Below are 16758 nucleotides of genomic sequence, written 5' to 3'. Positions count from 1 at the left end.
ATACACAATGCAATACAATATATATGTAATACACATGATAGAGAAATGGGATCTGGGATTGATGGAATGTTTAAATGAGAAGAAGCTGGCAGGACTGTCCCAGCAGCAAACATTATATCTATATATGCATGATACTATTGCTGTTATAGGACTCTGTCCCAGCAGCAATTTTATCCAGTATGTGCGGAGATGATTGTAGATATGATTGTTTTACTTTTTTTTTTTTTTTTTTTACTATTAGGAGGTTATTTGTTGAAGATGAAGGTGGAGCCGAAGTGCAGGCAGCCTCTCGGGGCCGAGGTGAGACGCGGCAGCACACTTGTCATCATGGCGGACAGGGAGGAGAAGGTCGCACAGTTCTCTGCCGTGGCGGGCGTGGACACGGAGAGGGCCACGTTTTTCCTCGAGTCAGCGGCCTGGAATCTTGAGGTGAGGCATGGTGCACCGACTGGGAGGGTCTGAGTGGCCCGACATGAGGTTATAACAGCGGGGGGTGGACGTGATCGAGATGCTTCCTCTTGGATCTTGTTTACGTTTGTATTTTTATAATTGTTCATGTCATGTTAGTCTGCTGCGTGTGTCGTGGCCTTTAAGGCGAGGGTGTGCTGCTGTGTGGGGCCTCGGCGTGAAGTGTGTGCTAGGGTGTGCGGGGCGTGCCGTGTGCTGGTGCCGGTCATACCGGTACCGATCCTGTCCTGGGTGACGAGGCAGGAAGGAGGGACGCAGTAGTCAAGCCTTTGTTGTGGCTGATTCATGAGTTCAAGCTCAGTCATCGTGCTGTTCATGGATGACATTGAATTTATTGTTTCTAGTAGTAGTAGTTTATTCTAATGTTGAAGAAAGGGTAGCCACCTCTTACGAAGTTATGGATTATGGATTTTTGGTCTCTGAATGCAGTGCAGTAACAAATGGCTTCTGGGATATAGAAGGGGGAGTCGAGGGGGTCGAAGCCCCTCCAATAGGGGGTCGAGGGGGCGAAGCCCCCCCAATAAGGGGGTTGAGGGGGGCAAAGCTCTCCTTGTTATATAGGTTACATTAGGTGAAGGTAGGTTAGCTTACTTTAAATTTATGCATGTGGTGTGGACTTGCGGGACGGGGTGGCGGCTGGCCGGTGATAATGGATGGGGGTGGGGCAGCTGCGGGTGCACCTCAGACATTGAAAAACTATCTCAGTAAGAAGCATCATATCTTGCCCGGAAATAGTCAATGTCTTGAAATTAATAGGCTACCCTCTCTTGAACGATCCTCTTAGTTTATATTTAAATAAGTTAGGTCAGGTTAGGGTAGGCTAGATATTTTATTTAAATTTGTTATGTTTGACTGTTTATGAAAAATATGTTTGATATGCTTCGTGCTGTGCCGTTGGTGTCAGTATGGCAGTCGGCGATTGAAGCAGCAGCGGCACATCACTAGATTTTGGAATGGGGGAGGGGAAGAAAACGGTATTATTCTAGTGTTTGCCCTACCCCCCCTCAAAATTCACAAAAAAAGGTTATTGAGACAGAGAATCGAATGGGTAGAGATGAAATGCGTGTCAAAATGCATAGTTTTAGTTTTATAGAGTTGGGGGTTGAAGAAAATATAGACTTAGGGAAATTTCACTTTATATTATGAAATTTCGCACACATTCATACAATATAATTTACTACTAAACCACGCACCACTATCTCCTCCATAGGCCGTTACAGGTATAAAGGTTATAATGGCCAATAACATCTCATAAAGACTTAAGCGGGCACAGGAATCTAGGAATCTTGCAACACAATGCTATTCATGTATTCACTACTGAGGTACTGTAACAAGTTTTGGTTGGGATGAGGGTTGGAGGGGGTCCAGGAGGGGGCGCAGGGCAGGTCAGGCTAAGCCGGGGTATTAGGGGGTCGAGTTCGCAGTCGTTCTTAACATGTGGTTTCATTAGTCCCCATATAACTGCCCCCCCCCCCCACCGCTCCCAAGATCGGGAAGGGGGTCCCAAGATCGTTGGGGGAATCACTTTCTTTTACTTCTTCTTTTGTTATTTAACTTGATGGATTTTGTATTTGTATTGTGGAGTCAATATCCACAATCACCTTGTATACTGGGAATACGAACCCGTGAAGCAGATTAAAAATGTGGTCAGTAAGGATTCACATGTTCGAACAACTTGGGCAGGAGGTTCAAGAGCCTTCACTTGCTCTAGAACCCGCGATGAGGTGACAACCCACTAGAGAGAGAGGGCATGAGTGTGGTGTAGGCGGTTTATGTGAGCGCAGATGGCCTCCGGCGCCACACCAGATGGTGAGGCGAGCATCGTTTGGTGGGTTCACTATGCTTCTCTCCCAAAACAAGCTTGGGGATCCAGTGAGTGCATGGTTTCCGTATGGGAAACACTAAATTCGTCGCAAACGCTCATTTTAGTGGTGGTGGGATGAAAAATCCCTAAATGTAGGGAATTTCCCTAGATCTAGGGAGGTTTTATCCCCCCCACTAAAAAAGTATACGCTATTGCGACGGATTTCGTGTCCTCCACCCGAAACCCCGTGTTCTCACCAGGTCCCCAGGCTTGTATGGGGGGGAGGGGGGAGTATGGGCAACCACTAGAATTTTACCGAAGAAAACTGCTGATGTGCAAGAGAAATGGTTAGCTGATTAATTCATTACATATTGAGGTTACCAGAAATAATAGTTTCTTATTTAAAATTGGAAGATGCTTTATTCCAATAATTTACCATTGTTGTGGCTGTTTCATGAAATTCAGACAGTGAGTGGTAATAGGTTATTTGGTCAAGATATATTTTAGGTACCTCTAACTTTTGAAAAGAGATAATTTTCTGCATATTTTCAAGTAGAAATTGAATCTGCATACAGCAGAACCTCTTGGACAAGAGCTACTGCAAGATTAATTCAGAAAGTAAACTAAATATTCGTAAATACATGATTCTAAATTGCGGAAAAAGACTATCATCAAATGCTGCTACTTTGTGTTTTCTTTAACTTAACAAATCCCATGTAAACCTAACAGATACATAGTAACTTATTGCTACTAAAATAGTAACCTTTCACTGTTGCCAAGAGTAATTTGGTGGCGGTGGCTGAACTGGTAGTGTACTGGGCCCACATTCACTGCGTGATGGACGACGCGGGTTCGAATCCCCACGGTACCACTTGAGTTTTTCAGTCACCGCCGAGTGGCTTAAAACTACCCACATGCTGTCCTGAAGACCACCCATCAACCCGGACTCTTGAGGAAGCCGTCCAAGCGAATCAAGAACGAGTTCCGGGGGGCAGCATGAGCCAATGCAAGATGGCGCCACTATAAACACTCGCCTGCGCCAGAACGGGCTGGGCCGACCATCAGGCCCCACCGGGAAGAAGCCTTGGGCCGACCATCAGGCCCCACCGGGAAGATGCCTACCGGCGCAATAGGCAGCGACGTAAAAAAAAAAAAAAAAAATATATATATATATATATATATATATATATATATATATATATATATATATATATATATATATATATATATATATATATATATCCACTATGGATAGTAATTTATTGCTGCTAAAACAGTAACCTATTGCTTGTAAAATAGTAACCTGTTGCTGCTAATATAAAGGAACATAATAACTTTTAGCAAAGGGCTGAGAAGACAGCCACAGGCAGCATTCAAGAGTTGAAGTGGTGACCAGTTAGAGAGTAGATTCAGTGATTTTTACCATATGGATTATTGCAAATTCTTTGGGGTTCTGTTGTGTGTGTGCTGAATTAAATTCTGCTCTCAAAATTGTGAATAATTACCTCACTATTAAAAACTTTGAGACCTAAAATGAAGTTTACCATGGTGGTATTTCATTGGTAGGTATATGAACAATCCTTGCTTGACCAATAGTACCTGCTGAACTAGAAGTTCGAGAACTAAACTTTTTGTTGCCAGGAGGTTTACCCTGAAGTTGCATATTGGATACTCGGTAGGTTGATATCTCAAATAATACGCGGATACCTAAATATGTGAGTTGGAGCACGTAGAATGGCCAGAAAAAGGCATCAAATGGAACAAAAAGGGATTGAATCTGCTGTCAACCAAGGCTCGAACTTGTTTGATGTCTGGGGTATGTTAGGCTCTATACCTAACGAGATGAGTAGCTAGCTAACTCATGTACAGTGTAAATTTTGGAAAAAGAAAAAAAGATTTGATGCGTACAATCAATCTTGTGCAGTACCCATATGACCTGCAAAAGTTTGAAATAAGGTAAAAACAGATGACTATCAAAGTTGTTTTTGACTGATATTTCATAGTTATATCAGAGGATGTTAAAGGGAGACTTTATGGCATAACTTTTTCACTCAAATAACTTTCTTGGAGGGACCCTTGGGTTTGACATCATGGGGTGAATGAGACGGTGCTCTTCTGCATATATCCCTTCTGATTAATGACATATCTGTGCAGTGAGGCTTAATTAACAATCTTGCCATGATACATGGAACTGCATGACATGCATATGTGAACCTGTTGATGATTTTTATATTGACTTGTCATATTAATTTTTTTGTACACTGTATTACAAATAGGGCAAATGAATTTTACAGCCAGGTTTGTTTTTTGTTGTTATATGGGATGATCATTAGTTCAAAGCAAATTTGGAGGAAGCCCCCTAAAAGAAGTCACACATTATTTTTATAATAATTTTCTTTCTGATTCCCTTTCTTCTTTTGTAATGCCTGCTAATAATATAATTACTGTCTCCTCATCCTCTTTCTCCTTTCCTTTTGCAGTCAGCCCTGAGCAGTTTTTATGAGCAAGGTGATGAAGAAGAGGCAGCAGGAGGAAGAGGAGGAGGAAGCATAGAGGACTTAGGGGAAAGGCCACAAGTGGAGGGTGCTCCAGGACCTCCTCAGAGACCCCCTTCAGACTCTGCCATCCAGAGGTGAGTCCTCTTCCTTCCTGTTTGGGTCTAAAAAGTTACTTTTAATGTTGCCAGTAGAGTTTATTAGCATAGCATCTCCGTGGTGTAGTAGTTAGCATGCCTAGCTTTGAATCTGCGGGCCATGGACAGTCGGCACACAGCTCATCCAGCTTTTCATCTTCCATTTTGGGCTGCTTGATGAATGGATACCTGGGGAATTCTGGGGAAGATAAACTGTTGACAGTATTATTTATCTTTGACTCTGGTGTCTGTAGAATTTGCTGGTGCCATTTTAGTTGCCTTCCTCTGTATTATATACATCTGAACTGGCTCTAACTACAAGGCTGATATGACCATTAGAATTTAACTTTCATTTATTCCACTGATATTAGTGTATCGTTAATCCATATCTTTCCAGAGCCCTGGTGAACATCATGGACCAGGACAGTGACAGCAGTGGCAATGAAGAGGAGGATGGGCAGGCTTTCTATGCAGGAGGTTCTGAACACTCAGGTCAACAGGTGCTTGGCCCACCCAGGAAGAAGTCAGACATGGTTACCAAGCTGTTCAAGTCAGCCAAAGAGTTGAGTGGACATCCATCTTACACTGATAATAGATAATTATTGATCTATACTTCTCTGTTCTCTATTGATCTTATTTCCCCATCCCATCCTGAGACACTAAATGCACTACATCTTATCCTCATATGTGTGATGTCTCTGCAACATTTCATCATCCATATCTGATGTGTATGACAAAGTTGGTTGGATAATGCTGTTTCTAATATCCTTACCCCCATGCCCACCTTCCTTTCATAACTCTCTCTAATGCGTGTATTACCTGTCTGCCCTTTGATTTTCTTTCCCTCTTTGCTCCCATGCTTACATAAAACTGTCCCTGTGTACTCATATCAATCACTACCTCCATCTTCCCTCAACCAGATCTGTCACTCTGTCAGACTCTTTGCCCTAGCTCTATACAGCTTTGCAAAATTGATGGTCTGCTTTCTAGAGGTGGGCAGAATTGGCTAATTTTGGATTCAATGGAATCAAATCTTTGGGGAGGTGGATTCGAATCCGGATTTGACTCCTCTCCTACCACCTCAGTGACTCAGTGGAGTTGGTGCACCAGGTGTGGTTGAATCTCCGGATGGGGAGTAGGGAGTGAGACTCATGAAGATTCGCCCTTGGGTGTTTACTAAGCCACTTAGCAGCACCTGCTTCTTCGTTTTCAGGGAAAAAATCCAACCATTAATAATGTATATTGTTGTCTTATTCCTATGGTACTCTGAATGGAAATGATATAAAGTTTTAGTCAAGCACATAGTGTTCCAGTAGGACAGGCTGCAGGAGCAGGAGGCAGTGAAGTAATAAGTCACAGTGATGATGACGACGAATCCACGCACACAGGTGTTCAGTAGCCACCAGACTCGGCTTGAGACTGACCCCTTGTCTTAAGCGAGCTGGCTCCATGACTTCCTGACATGCCATGACTCATGAATCCCTGGTGGCATGGTCGCGCATCCTGCCCCGTTGCTGAGTCGCAGTGAGCTATACACTAGAGAACGCGCCTGGTGGCTTTTAAGGCTTATTAGTTGCAGCAATGTCTCAAGAATGTAATGATAGGCTCAGTTTCACTGTACATCATTATGGTAGCTTGATGATAGTAGGAAAGAGTTACCATGTTGATTTGTGGTAATTTCGCCTGTCCGGCATTCTCTGGCTGGCAACAGGCAGGAGCGGCAGCTTCACTCAGTTCACTGGCGAACCAGGCGAGAGGTGGGTGTTGCTCTCTTTAATGTATAGCTTTGTGTTGAGTACTGACATCTGTCATGTCGGCCGCAGAGGGAGAATCAAATCCCTTTAAATTGGATTCGATTCTAGAGTCGATTCTTGCCCACCCCTACTGCTTTCTTGCCCTCTCAGATACCATATCCTTGTTCTCACCAACATTTGCCGTATTTGCTGGGATCGAAGATGCACCCCATTTCCAGTGCTTTGATTTTTAAAAACAAACAAATTATATCTTGCCCTTCACCAAGTTTACCAAAAAATTTTGTTGGTTGTTTCATGACCTGCAGTACATGTCTACCATATACTACTGAACCAGCATCATATTGTATTATGTATATATACCATAAGCAAAGTGATGAAGAAGAGGCAGCAGAAGGAAGAGGAGGAGGAAGCATAGAGGACACACATATACTGTACTGTAACAACAGCATCATGTGGAAGGTGACCTGCAAGCTCTGGAAGTTTGTCAACCATTGGCAAATTTTTGTTGTAACCAGCAGCACCTGGCCAGTGACAAACACAAAAACTTGGTAGAGAGAGTGTGTGGTTAAACCTCATACTATCATTAGAACATACTTTATGTATTACAGATTTTACCACTTTTTTTTTATTATCACACAAACATGACAAAACATACAAATGACGATAAAAATGACATCCTGGAGTTGGTGATTCCCACACCAAGATCAACACCAAAACAATAACAAGGCTGCTGTAAGTGTTTCCTTGTCGTCAGAGGAGACTATCAGGCCCCGAAGGGTCTGCCAGAATGTCACAGTCTTTCGATCATATCATCTCTAATCTGTACACTTTCTATAGGCCTAGGCTATGCCTAAAATTTTTGAGAAAAATGAAACTTCAATGTCAGCAGCAAGTATGGTACTTTTCATCCACAGTCTTCTGGATCGTCTCATTTTCTACCAACAACACTGTATCATCTGCAAATAGGCCTGCCACCAATGGACTGCTTTGTTCCTCTCACTTTCAGCCTCCCTTACTTTGGCTTTCCTTTCTCATACTTGTCTTTAGTTTTTGTTATTTATTGTAAAAGGAACAAGGTTACTGATGCTAGTAATTTTGTATTCATTGTCAGGCATGGAGCAGAAGTGTTGGAGAGTGAACGTTCCGGTAAGAAGCCCAAGAAGCTGACTTTTGGTGGCACTGGCTATCGTCTTGGGCTCACTCCAGATGACACAGAAGGTGAAAAAAGAAAACTTACTACTTTACCTACACCTTCTTGTGTGTGTGTGTGTGTGTGTGTGTAAATCCCCATAAAAATATGGAACAAAGGAGGCAATATATATATATATATATATATATATATATATATATATATATATATATATATATATATATATATATATATATATATATATATATATATATATATATATATATATATATATATATATATATATTTTTTTTTTTGTTGCAACATTTTTTCACACACCTTCATTATAACAATTTCCAACTATTATAAACTAGATTGAGCATCATCATATCTTGAAACGATAGTTTTCTTTCTTAATTTCTGGTAAATGCAAAGATTGGACTTTGAGGCTAAAAACAATGAATATTAAAAAAAAAAAATAAATAAATAAAAAAAATGCGTTAGAACCACATTACACCTATGCAATACTCATGTGTTGTGTAAGCATATCATTTTACCTGTTTCCAAAGTCTCCATAATCTGCTGCCAGATGGAAGTGCCATCATATCCTCAGCTAAACCCCATTCAGACTTGTTTGGATAGTATTTCTTGCTAGGAAATGGCATAAAAATGTTTTGGTTTTACTTACTTAAATTCACTCAGTTATGCCCATGGTGAGTGCCATGTTTATAAACACCACCTTTCAGGCATAAATATATATATAAAAGCTCTATGTTGGTTAGAGAGTGGGTGTAGAATGCCAGGGTGACTGAATATGCCATTATTTTTTTTAAATAATGAGCTGTAGTTATTATGTGACAAAACAAAGCTTGTAGCCTTTTGCATAGGCCCACATGACTTTAGAACTGTGAATGTTACATTAGGTCTGCTCTTTTAAAAGTCAATTAATGTTTTATTAATAATGTAGCCACATCTACATGTGTAGAAGGAAAGACTGCAAGCTTTCCAGTTTCATTTATTCCTACAGGATAAGCTCTTCCCCTTCCACATCCTGTACTTCTTAACTCTCTCAGGCCATGTGACCATGACCTCCCAGCCACCCCATGCCCTGCCACTTTATTGTCATATACTTCATCAACATGCCCTAATGTTTCCTCACTTCATTCCAAAATTATCTCAACATACCGTTTTACCCATTGTATTTATCTGCTCGACTTGGCAAATTTTTTTTTCAATGCTGCAGTGATCCCAGACAATTCAAAGAAAGAAGAACGACCAAGAGATGTGTCGCTGAAGATGTGGCGTACAGGCTTCACGGTGGATGATGGGCCACTCAGGGCTTACGAAGACCCCACCAACGCCGAGTTTCTTAATTCCATCCGCCGCAGGTGAGAATACAGGTGTAGTTTTAGTATTTTGAAGGGAAGGTTGTTTATAGATTGTGCTAATGGACTGATAATGGTTGAGGATTATGAATCTTGTGTGGCAAGTTAAAATACACATAGTGCAGTCTATAAATTTAAGGATATACTTTTTCTTTAAATATTGGTTTTATCAGTGTTACAATAGTAGGATTTTTCCAGTCATCATCTAGTGCACTAGATATTAAAAAAAAAGTTCCTGTCTCCAAGTGTGTGAACAGTTGTCCTTGTTTCTGCAGTGAAGTTCCACTGGAGCTGATCCGCGAGGCACGGGGAGGTGAGGTGTACATCAACATGGCGGACCACCGCCACGAAGACTATGCACCTCCCAAAGTGTCCTTAAGGGCTTTTTCAGGAGCTGGCCATACCCTTGGCAGGTAAGCACAGTCCCATATATCGTCCTCTGTCTCTATATTCTCAAACCTCACCAAGGTATGGATGCTTCCAATAGGCATTACCATTATTCATTCCACAGTCCTGATTTGTGTGCTCATTTCACATAAAGTTGAGGTAAGGATCTTGGATGCAAATGCCATGCATTTCAGATAGTATCCATGTTGTGCTTTGAAGAACAAAATCAGAATTTTTTTTTGTTTTCTGTTCATACCTCTATATTTCTAACATTAATTTTCCAGTCTTTGCCACAAGTTGCATTTATGTAAAATGTAGTAGTAAAATGTGTCAAGCTAACTAACTGGATTGATAAAATCTTCCTTCAAGTTTTGAGTAAATACAGTGCTGGGCTCCAAACTGTTAATTCATTAATCATTAATTAATGTCGTTAACATTTTTGCTAAAATTCAACAATTTTGTTAACATTGAAAGTTATTATCGAATTCATTAATGATTGATACATTCATGCTTCATCACTGTATTCGTTAATTGTTAATGTGCAAATATTTCATAAATAAACGTGCTTAGACTTGTTCAAGTTAACGGTAACAAAAAGCCACTTAACAGTGTATTGAGTGTGTGAGGGGTGTTGTCTAGTGATGCCAATAGTTGCAAAAATTTCTGCTAGATCAAACAAAATACTTCAGCTTACCACGACAAAAATGTCAATATCCCTCCAATATTACTCTGAACTTGCCAAAACATGTAAATTATCCTTATTTTTCAAGTCATTCATCAGAATAAGAAAGTGGATAGATAAAATTTAATACTGCTAGTCAGTGCTAGATGATAAATCTCGGTAAAGTTGCTAAATTGGTATTGCTACTCTAGTGCAAGTCATCCTTGGCTTCACCCTCATTTGCCTGCTAGCCTGTTTTACGTGTATGCGTTCTACTGTGTGTGTGCTCAGATATTATAAGTTAATTATCAAATCATGGTATATTATTATAATGATGTATTTTTTTCATTAATGTTAACATTAACATTTGATACATTCTTGATGGATTAACAAAGTTAGTGGTATCGACGTTAACATTTAGGTTAACAATATAATGGTTAACAACGTTAAGATTCTGATTAACAGTGCCCACTGCTGACTAAATATGATATTGAAAGCATCATTCGTTGATTCCAATATGCTCCAGAGGTGTCATGACACTCCTTCCTGAGTTGTAATGTAGAAATGAGAAAAAAATGGAAGAACATCTCAGTGAATGGGATAAAAATAAGATACTAATTAGAATTTGCATTAGTAAGGTGGACAGTATAAGAGATAAGTTGTCTCTTGCAGCAGGGGCACATAAAGAATGAAGGCATGGAGTTAAAAACAATCCAGCAGAGAAGTTTTCATGAATTGTAGTAAAGATAGCGATGTTAAAAGTGTTACAGCTGGCTACAAGAGGAGGAAGATTATCAGATAAAAGAAAGCTGTTAAGAATAGGTTGTTATGTACTGTTTAGAAAACAGGGTTGTTGATTTATTTTTGTATATTTTTACCAATGAATATAAATGTATGTATGTACACATTTGTATTCTCTATACATTAATTTAAAATGCATGTTGAAATATTCTTGCATCGTATTATATCTTATCTAACCTGGTTACATGTTCAAACCTGTCCTTGGACTAACCTGCTGCAGCCAACCAGCCACTGATTGGTGTTGCACCATAGCTTTCTAGTCTCTAACCTGAAAATTTCATGCTTTGGACATGTCCTGACTTAACCAGTGTGTAGTAGTTTTGCACAGGAGCTGCCTTGCATAGGCCTAACAGCTTCTTGCAGACTCCTCCTCTTAACCACTCAATATTAGCCTAACTGTCAGATAGCAGAGATGTCACTGACTTCAAAACAATTTATCTGGTAGATTTACATAAAAAAAAAAAAAAAAAAAATCATACTACCCTGTTAATGGATATTGCCCCAAACTACATGACATGACAATATTATTTAAATCTTGTACATAGATAGGCAAAGTCTTTATATTGTTAACATTTGAGAGAAAAAAATTCAGACAGGAAGCACAACTCCAAGCCTTAATTGTTAAGATGAGGGGCAGATTAACCCTTTCCATCCGTGACGAAGACGTCGGCGTCACAGTATGGAAAGGGTCAAGAGGAAATGGAAGAGGATTAATCCTCTTCTAAACCTCTCAATCCTCCTCTAAATTCCTCTTCCATTTCCTCTTAACCCCTTCAACACGAGGACGCGTATACTGCGTCCTTGCGTACCCTGAACCATATCTGAGGACGCGCATACTGTGTCCTGGCGCGCTTTAGCCAATATATGAGTTATTTTGTCTTTATATTCATGCTTACATCTCAAAATTATTAATTAATTTCTGCTTCTTTGTGCACCATTTAATTCTGCATGTTTTCATATGTAATACATGATTATGTTGAGTTTATGGCTGAAAACTTGTTAAATTCCATAGTGACATTTGAAATTTGGCGCACGCGGTGATCTTGGATACGGCGCGGGGCGCTGTTTTCGCCCGGCTGTAGTGAGTTTCTTTATGTGCACCATTTAATTCTGCATGTTTTCATATATAATACATGATGATTATGTTGAGTTTACAGCTGAAAACTTGTTATATTCAATAGCGACATTTGAAATTTGGCGTGCGCAGCGATCCTGGATATGGCGCAGGGCGCTGTTTTGGCCCGGCTGTAGTGAGTTTCTTTACGTGCACCATTTAATTCTGCATGTTTTCATATATAATACATGATGATTATGTTGAGTTTATGACTGAAAACTTGTTATATTCAATAGCGACATTTGAAATTTGGCGCGCGCGGCGTTCTTGGATACGGCGCGAGGCGCTGTTTGGGCCTGGCCGTAGTGAAGGGGTTAAGAGGTTTAGAAGAGAATTAAGAGGAAATGGAAGACGATTAAGGGGTTTAGTAGAGGACTAACGGTGACGCTGTCGTCAGCGTCGCCAGAGTGAAGGGGTTAAGGATGATTTATATTGAAGTGGAGGTCAGATGATTGTTATTGATGAATAGGAAATAGTTGCTAGGAGGATGTATCTAGATGATGATGAGTGAAGAAATTGAACTTCTGAGTTTATGAAAGTTCTCCAACACCATTCAATTAAACAGCTTTTTAATAGTGAAAGTAAGCAGTTTAGTCAAAAATATTTAAAAACAAGATTTTCTATAGTGGGGCAGGACTTTATTAAAGAGACCTTTTTTGAACAGTTTGGCCCCAACGGTGGTGGGGCAGCAGAGAGACCTTGGTGCCAGCGGAGGTACCAGCGGGGGTGCCAGCGGGGGTGCCAGTGGGGGTGCCAGCAGGGGTGCCAGCGGAGGTGCCAGTAGCCAAGCTGCTCAGCCCCAAGATAGCCGTTCACTGCAGCAGACTGCTCAGGAAGCTCTCAAAGTGGACGAAACCCTGCCAGTCACATCCATCCAGGTAAGGGTTTGTGCAGGTAACTGAAGATTAAATTTAACTTTACTCTTTTACAGGTACTATATATAACCACTGAAGTAGTAGATGCACATGTATAATTTTGCTCTTATGTTCTGTAGGAAGTCTCTTCTAGGGACCAGATGTTTCTGCTTATGGAACACCAGAAATAATTCATATTTTATGATAAATGATTTTGTTTGCAAAAATTGATATGGCAACCAAAATACTTTTTACTAGACTCCCAAGTTTTTAGCATCCATAAGAAGCAACTATAGTCTGTCCAGTCTTGATTCATCTAATTTGAGTTGGTCTTTCCTTCCAAGCCCCCAATGCATATATAGATAACATTGGCTCCCAGGTTATTAAACAATGGTAACCCAGTTTTCATAAGCTTCTCAGTATTAGCCAACACTCTTGTTAAAGTAATAAATACTCCAACAGAGCCTCCAGGGTTTCCGCCCCCCTGAAATTAATAATGCCCTCCAAGGGTGGCCTGCCCCCAGTTTAACCCTTTCATGCACCAAAAGTTCAATAAGTTTCTCTTTCTACTGCGACATCCGTCTGGGGCTCCCTAGGGGGCCTCCTGGAATAGCCTGACCGTGTTATCAATTTCACCCACGATTATTCTTTTTCCCTGGCATTATTATATATCATTGGTTTTGGAAAAGATTATTCTGCCTTGTGAAAGAAAAAAAATATCAAGAAATGCAAATAAATAGCGAATTTTACCGTCTCCGAAAAAACCCCCATTGATTAAAGATAAATAAGAAATGCTTACGTTCACCACCTCGTAGCTCGAAACTTCCTGAGTTGAGTTTTTATGATTTATATGTCAATAAAAGGGGTTTTGTGAGGATTCCAGCTGTCATTAGAATTTTCATACGACCAGTAGTTCCTGTGAAAATGGAGGAAAACTATTTTTTCTATCTATTCTGTTTTCTCCAGTAGCTCATGGGTAACAAACCAAACTCAGTGCCAAGTCAAGGCGGTCAAAATAGAAGTCGGCTTTGTCTGGAATAGAGTTTTGATAATAATAACAAACATGACTATTAGCACACCTATTTGGTGTCTGGAAGAACTTTGCCAGATGCAATGATAATCATAATGATTACCACTAAGTTCTCTCCCTAACACTCTCTGCTGGTGATTTTTTAAAACTTTTTCCATCAGCTAAGCCACGAGCAATTATTACTTCAAAACCAACGGCACGAGAGAGTTGACGATTAGTTTATTTTACAGGTCTAGCTTGGATCTTTGACAAAAAAGTTTGGCAATTCTGAAAGATACTTTATTTTTGGCGAATTTTTAAAAGTTTTTTGACACGAGTAGAGTCAGAAGCTCAGATGTAGACGATTCCATTTTGACGTGAATCGCGTGCGTCAAAGGGTTAAGAACTACTGTTATTACAAATTATACGGAGTCTATGATATATATATATATATATATATATATATATATATATATATATATATATATATATATATATATATATATATATATATATATCGTACATTTTCTCAATGGAAACTAATTTACAGCGAGTCATCCCTTTGCTAAAAGCCTAAAATGTTAATTAAATTCTCCTATGTTGAATATTACAATGTTTGAAGTCTTATATCATATAACACTAAAATAATGATATATTACCCCGAATACCTGAAATTCCATGAACCACATTCAAAGTTTGAAATATAATGACCGATATTGAAAAAAAAAAAAAATAAATAAATAAATAAAAAAAACGTTCGGTTTATTTAACCCTTAAAGTACGGGTGGCAAGATATTTCTCTGGATGCTGTGCACGGGGAAAATTTGGACATTTAACCCTTTCCTTGCGTGTGGTGCGGACGCAACTATCCCCTCAGACACAGTCGGGGAGCCCAATGGGGGGTCTCTTTTAATCTCTGTCTCTCAAAAACTATTCATCACACCTATCAACCAAAAACACCATTGGAAAGAGGAGGTCCAGATCTATAGGAGTCGGTTATGTATGCCTCTCTTGCGAACATACATGCACGTTCAGGGAGTGTTGAATGTTAACACTTACGTCAAAAGGCAAGGGATGATCAGCCGTATTGAGGGAACTGCGGACATCTTTTCTTCAGATTCTGGCAAGGGAGTATTGCCAACTGCAATATTTACAACTATTTGGTCAAAGAATCAGTCAGGTGATAGGTGAAGCTATGCAAAAATGCCCCTATATTGGGCAAGAACATCCACCAGTTACTCGTCCGTACATTTGCCGTGCTGGGCTGATATGATTTTCCACCAAATTTAGTGAAGAATCCACTCAATTGGCAATCCTGAGTTGTGAGAATTAGTGTTGGAACACTCTCATACGCGGGAGATTTGAGTGTGGGTGGAGGTCGCAGTGAGCATTTAGTGCCACCAGCAAATACGCCTAACGCCCGCTTCAAGCGTTTAACAATGAAAGGGTTAAAAGAGGTGGAAATGGTGTCTTTGCAATAATTGTATATTCATCTAGTATATGGTGGTGTAATAAAACTTCTCTCCTAATAATAATAAAAAGTTATGACAGTCGAAAATATTGCGCATTTTCTCGTGGCCGTGACCTGCTGAGTGGAAGCACCACACTCTCTCTCTCTCTTTCAATGCCACTACCATATCAGTCATCAGAGTCACTGTCACCTTGATTCGCCCGCGCTCTACTTCCGCCCGGAGCAGAGGAACTGCTTGATGTGTCACGAGACATGCCAGATGTATTCCAAACAAAAGTGGAAAATGATCTGTAGCCTTCGGTAGGGAGCGCGCTGAGACGAATGAGAGTGTGTACGGATGCCAGATGCCTCCACCATTCTTCTGAGTCAAGAACTGGCAGTATGTTTGAAACGTAGGGAGCGTAGAGTGTGATGGTTATATATATGATCCCCGTATGGGTGGGGCGTGTGGTAGCGCACATATATATGATCACCGTAATATAAGGGGGGGAAAAAAAAACATGGTTTAAACCAGTCCACCCTGAAGTGGGAGCAAGTATAACTGCATAACTGTGCTTCAAACTGCATTTACTGTAGGGCCTGAAGGTAATGGAACTAACTCGGTGAAAATAATAAGTTTGGAGGTAGGCTTGACTTATTTATGAATTTCTTAGTACACAGAGGGATGGGGTGAAGGGATTTTAGTATACAACCCCTTTGAATAGCAGGAGCTTTTAAAATGAAAACCAAATGGCTACAGCAATAATATCTGTACAATGAGCTTTATATTGCAGAACAGTGGAAAATTTGTTATTGTTGATACTGCAATTGTAATGTGGCTACAAAGGGAATGTTTGTTACAGCTTCGGATGCCTGATGGTTCTCGCCTGGTAGCAAGGATGAATCACACACACACCGTTGGAGACATCAGACATTTTGTACAAACTGTGCAGCCAACCTACCACACCACCGACTATGGCCTGATGACCACCTTCCCTTTTGCTGAGCTCACCAATCTGTCTCAGACTGTATCAGAAGCAAAGCTTTTAAATTCGGCCATTGTTATCAAGACAAAGTAATGTTAAGTCACGTTACACGTCCTCATCAACAAGAAACTTGGGCTTGTTGACTCTGTGTGATATGTGTTTGTGGAAGCACACATGCATATTTATTAATATGAGTTTTGGTTCTCTATGTTATAATTCTTAGTATACTTGGATAATAAACTTATTTTGGAATTTTATTTGAATTGTATATTCATTTAATGCCTGATCATATGTAACTTTTCCAATTAACTGTTTGCAGATAAT

At 40.1% G+C, this 16758-nt stretch overlaps 2 protein-coding genes across 8 annotated transcripts in view; one reads left to right on the top strand and one right to left on the bottom strand.

Annotated features, from left to right (window-relative positions):
* The first annotated feature begins 243 nt into the window (after positions 1-243).
* On the top strand, positions 244-16691 carry LOC126986180 (NSFL1 cofactor p47-like). 2 transcript variants are annotated; one of them, XM_050842218.1, is made up of 9 exons: positions 244-429; positions 4753-4904; positions 5302-5466; positions 7770-7876; positions 9031-9175; positions 9448-9585; positions 12800-12873; positions 12910-13013; positions 16312-16691. In XM_050842218.1, exons 1-9 carry the CDS (start codon positions 259-261, stop codon positions 16525-16527), a joined length of 1272 nt encoding a protein of 423 aa, XP_050698175.1. In that variant the 5' UTR covers positions 244-258; the 3' UTR covers positions 16528-16691. The 2 variants fall into 2 exon arrangements, with proteins under 2 accessions (XP_050698175.1, XP_050698111.1); XM_050842154.1 differs by having other exon boundaries at positions 12800-13013.
* Positions 12905-16758, bottom strand: part of LOC126986299 (telomere length and silencing protein 1 homolog) — a 76114-nt gene continuing 72260 nt past the window's right edge. For all 6 annotated transcript variants that reach the window (XM_050842533.1, XM_050842588.1, XM_050842311.1 and 3 more), the window contains one exon: positions 12905-13033. The gene's annotated coding sequence lies outside the window, so the exon portion shown is untranslated. The remainder of the gene's footprint in view (positions 13034-16758) is intronic.

Source organism: Eriocheir sinensis, chromosome 1 (assembly GCF_024679095.1).
Source record: "Eriocheir sinensis breed Jianghai 21 chromosome 1, ASM2467909v1, whole genome shotgun sequence".
Classification (NCBI taxonomy): Eukaryota; Metazoa; Arthropoda; class Malacostraca; order Decapoda; family Varunidae; genus Eriocheir; species Eriocheir sinensis.
This window is presented reverse-complemented; position numbering and strand designations above follow the sequence as displayed.

Bases quoted from the DNA above. Each gene is read 5' to 3' on its own strand.
- LOC126986180 (XM_050842154.1), top strand. From the start codon at position 259: ATGAAGGTGGAGCCGAAGTGCAGGCAGCCTCTCGGGGCCGAGGTGAGA. The intron at 430-4,752 runs GTGAGGCATGGT...TTCCTTTTGCAG, and splicing joins CAGCGGCCTGGAATCTTGAG to TCAGCCCTGAGCAGTTTTTA. The intron at 7,877-9,030 runs GTGAAAAAAGAA...TCAATGCTGCAG, and splicing joins CACTCCAGATGACACAGAAG to TGATCCCAGACAATTCAAAG.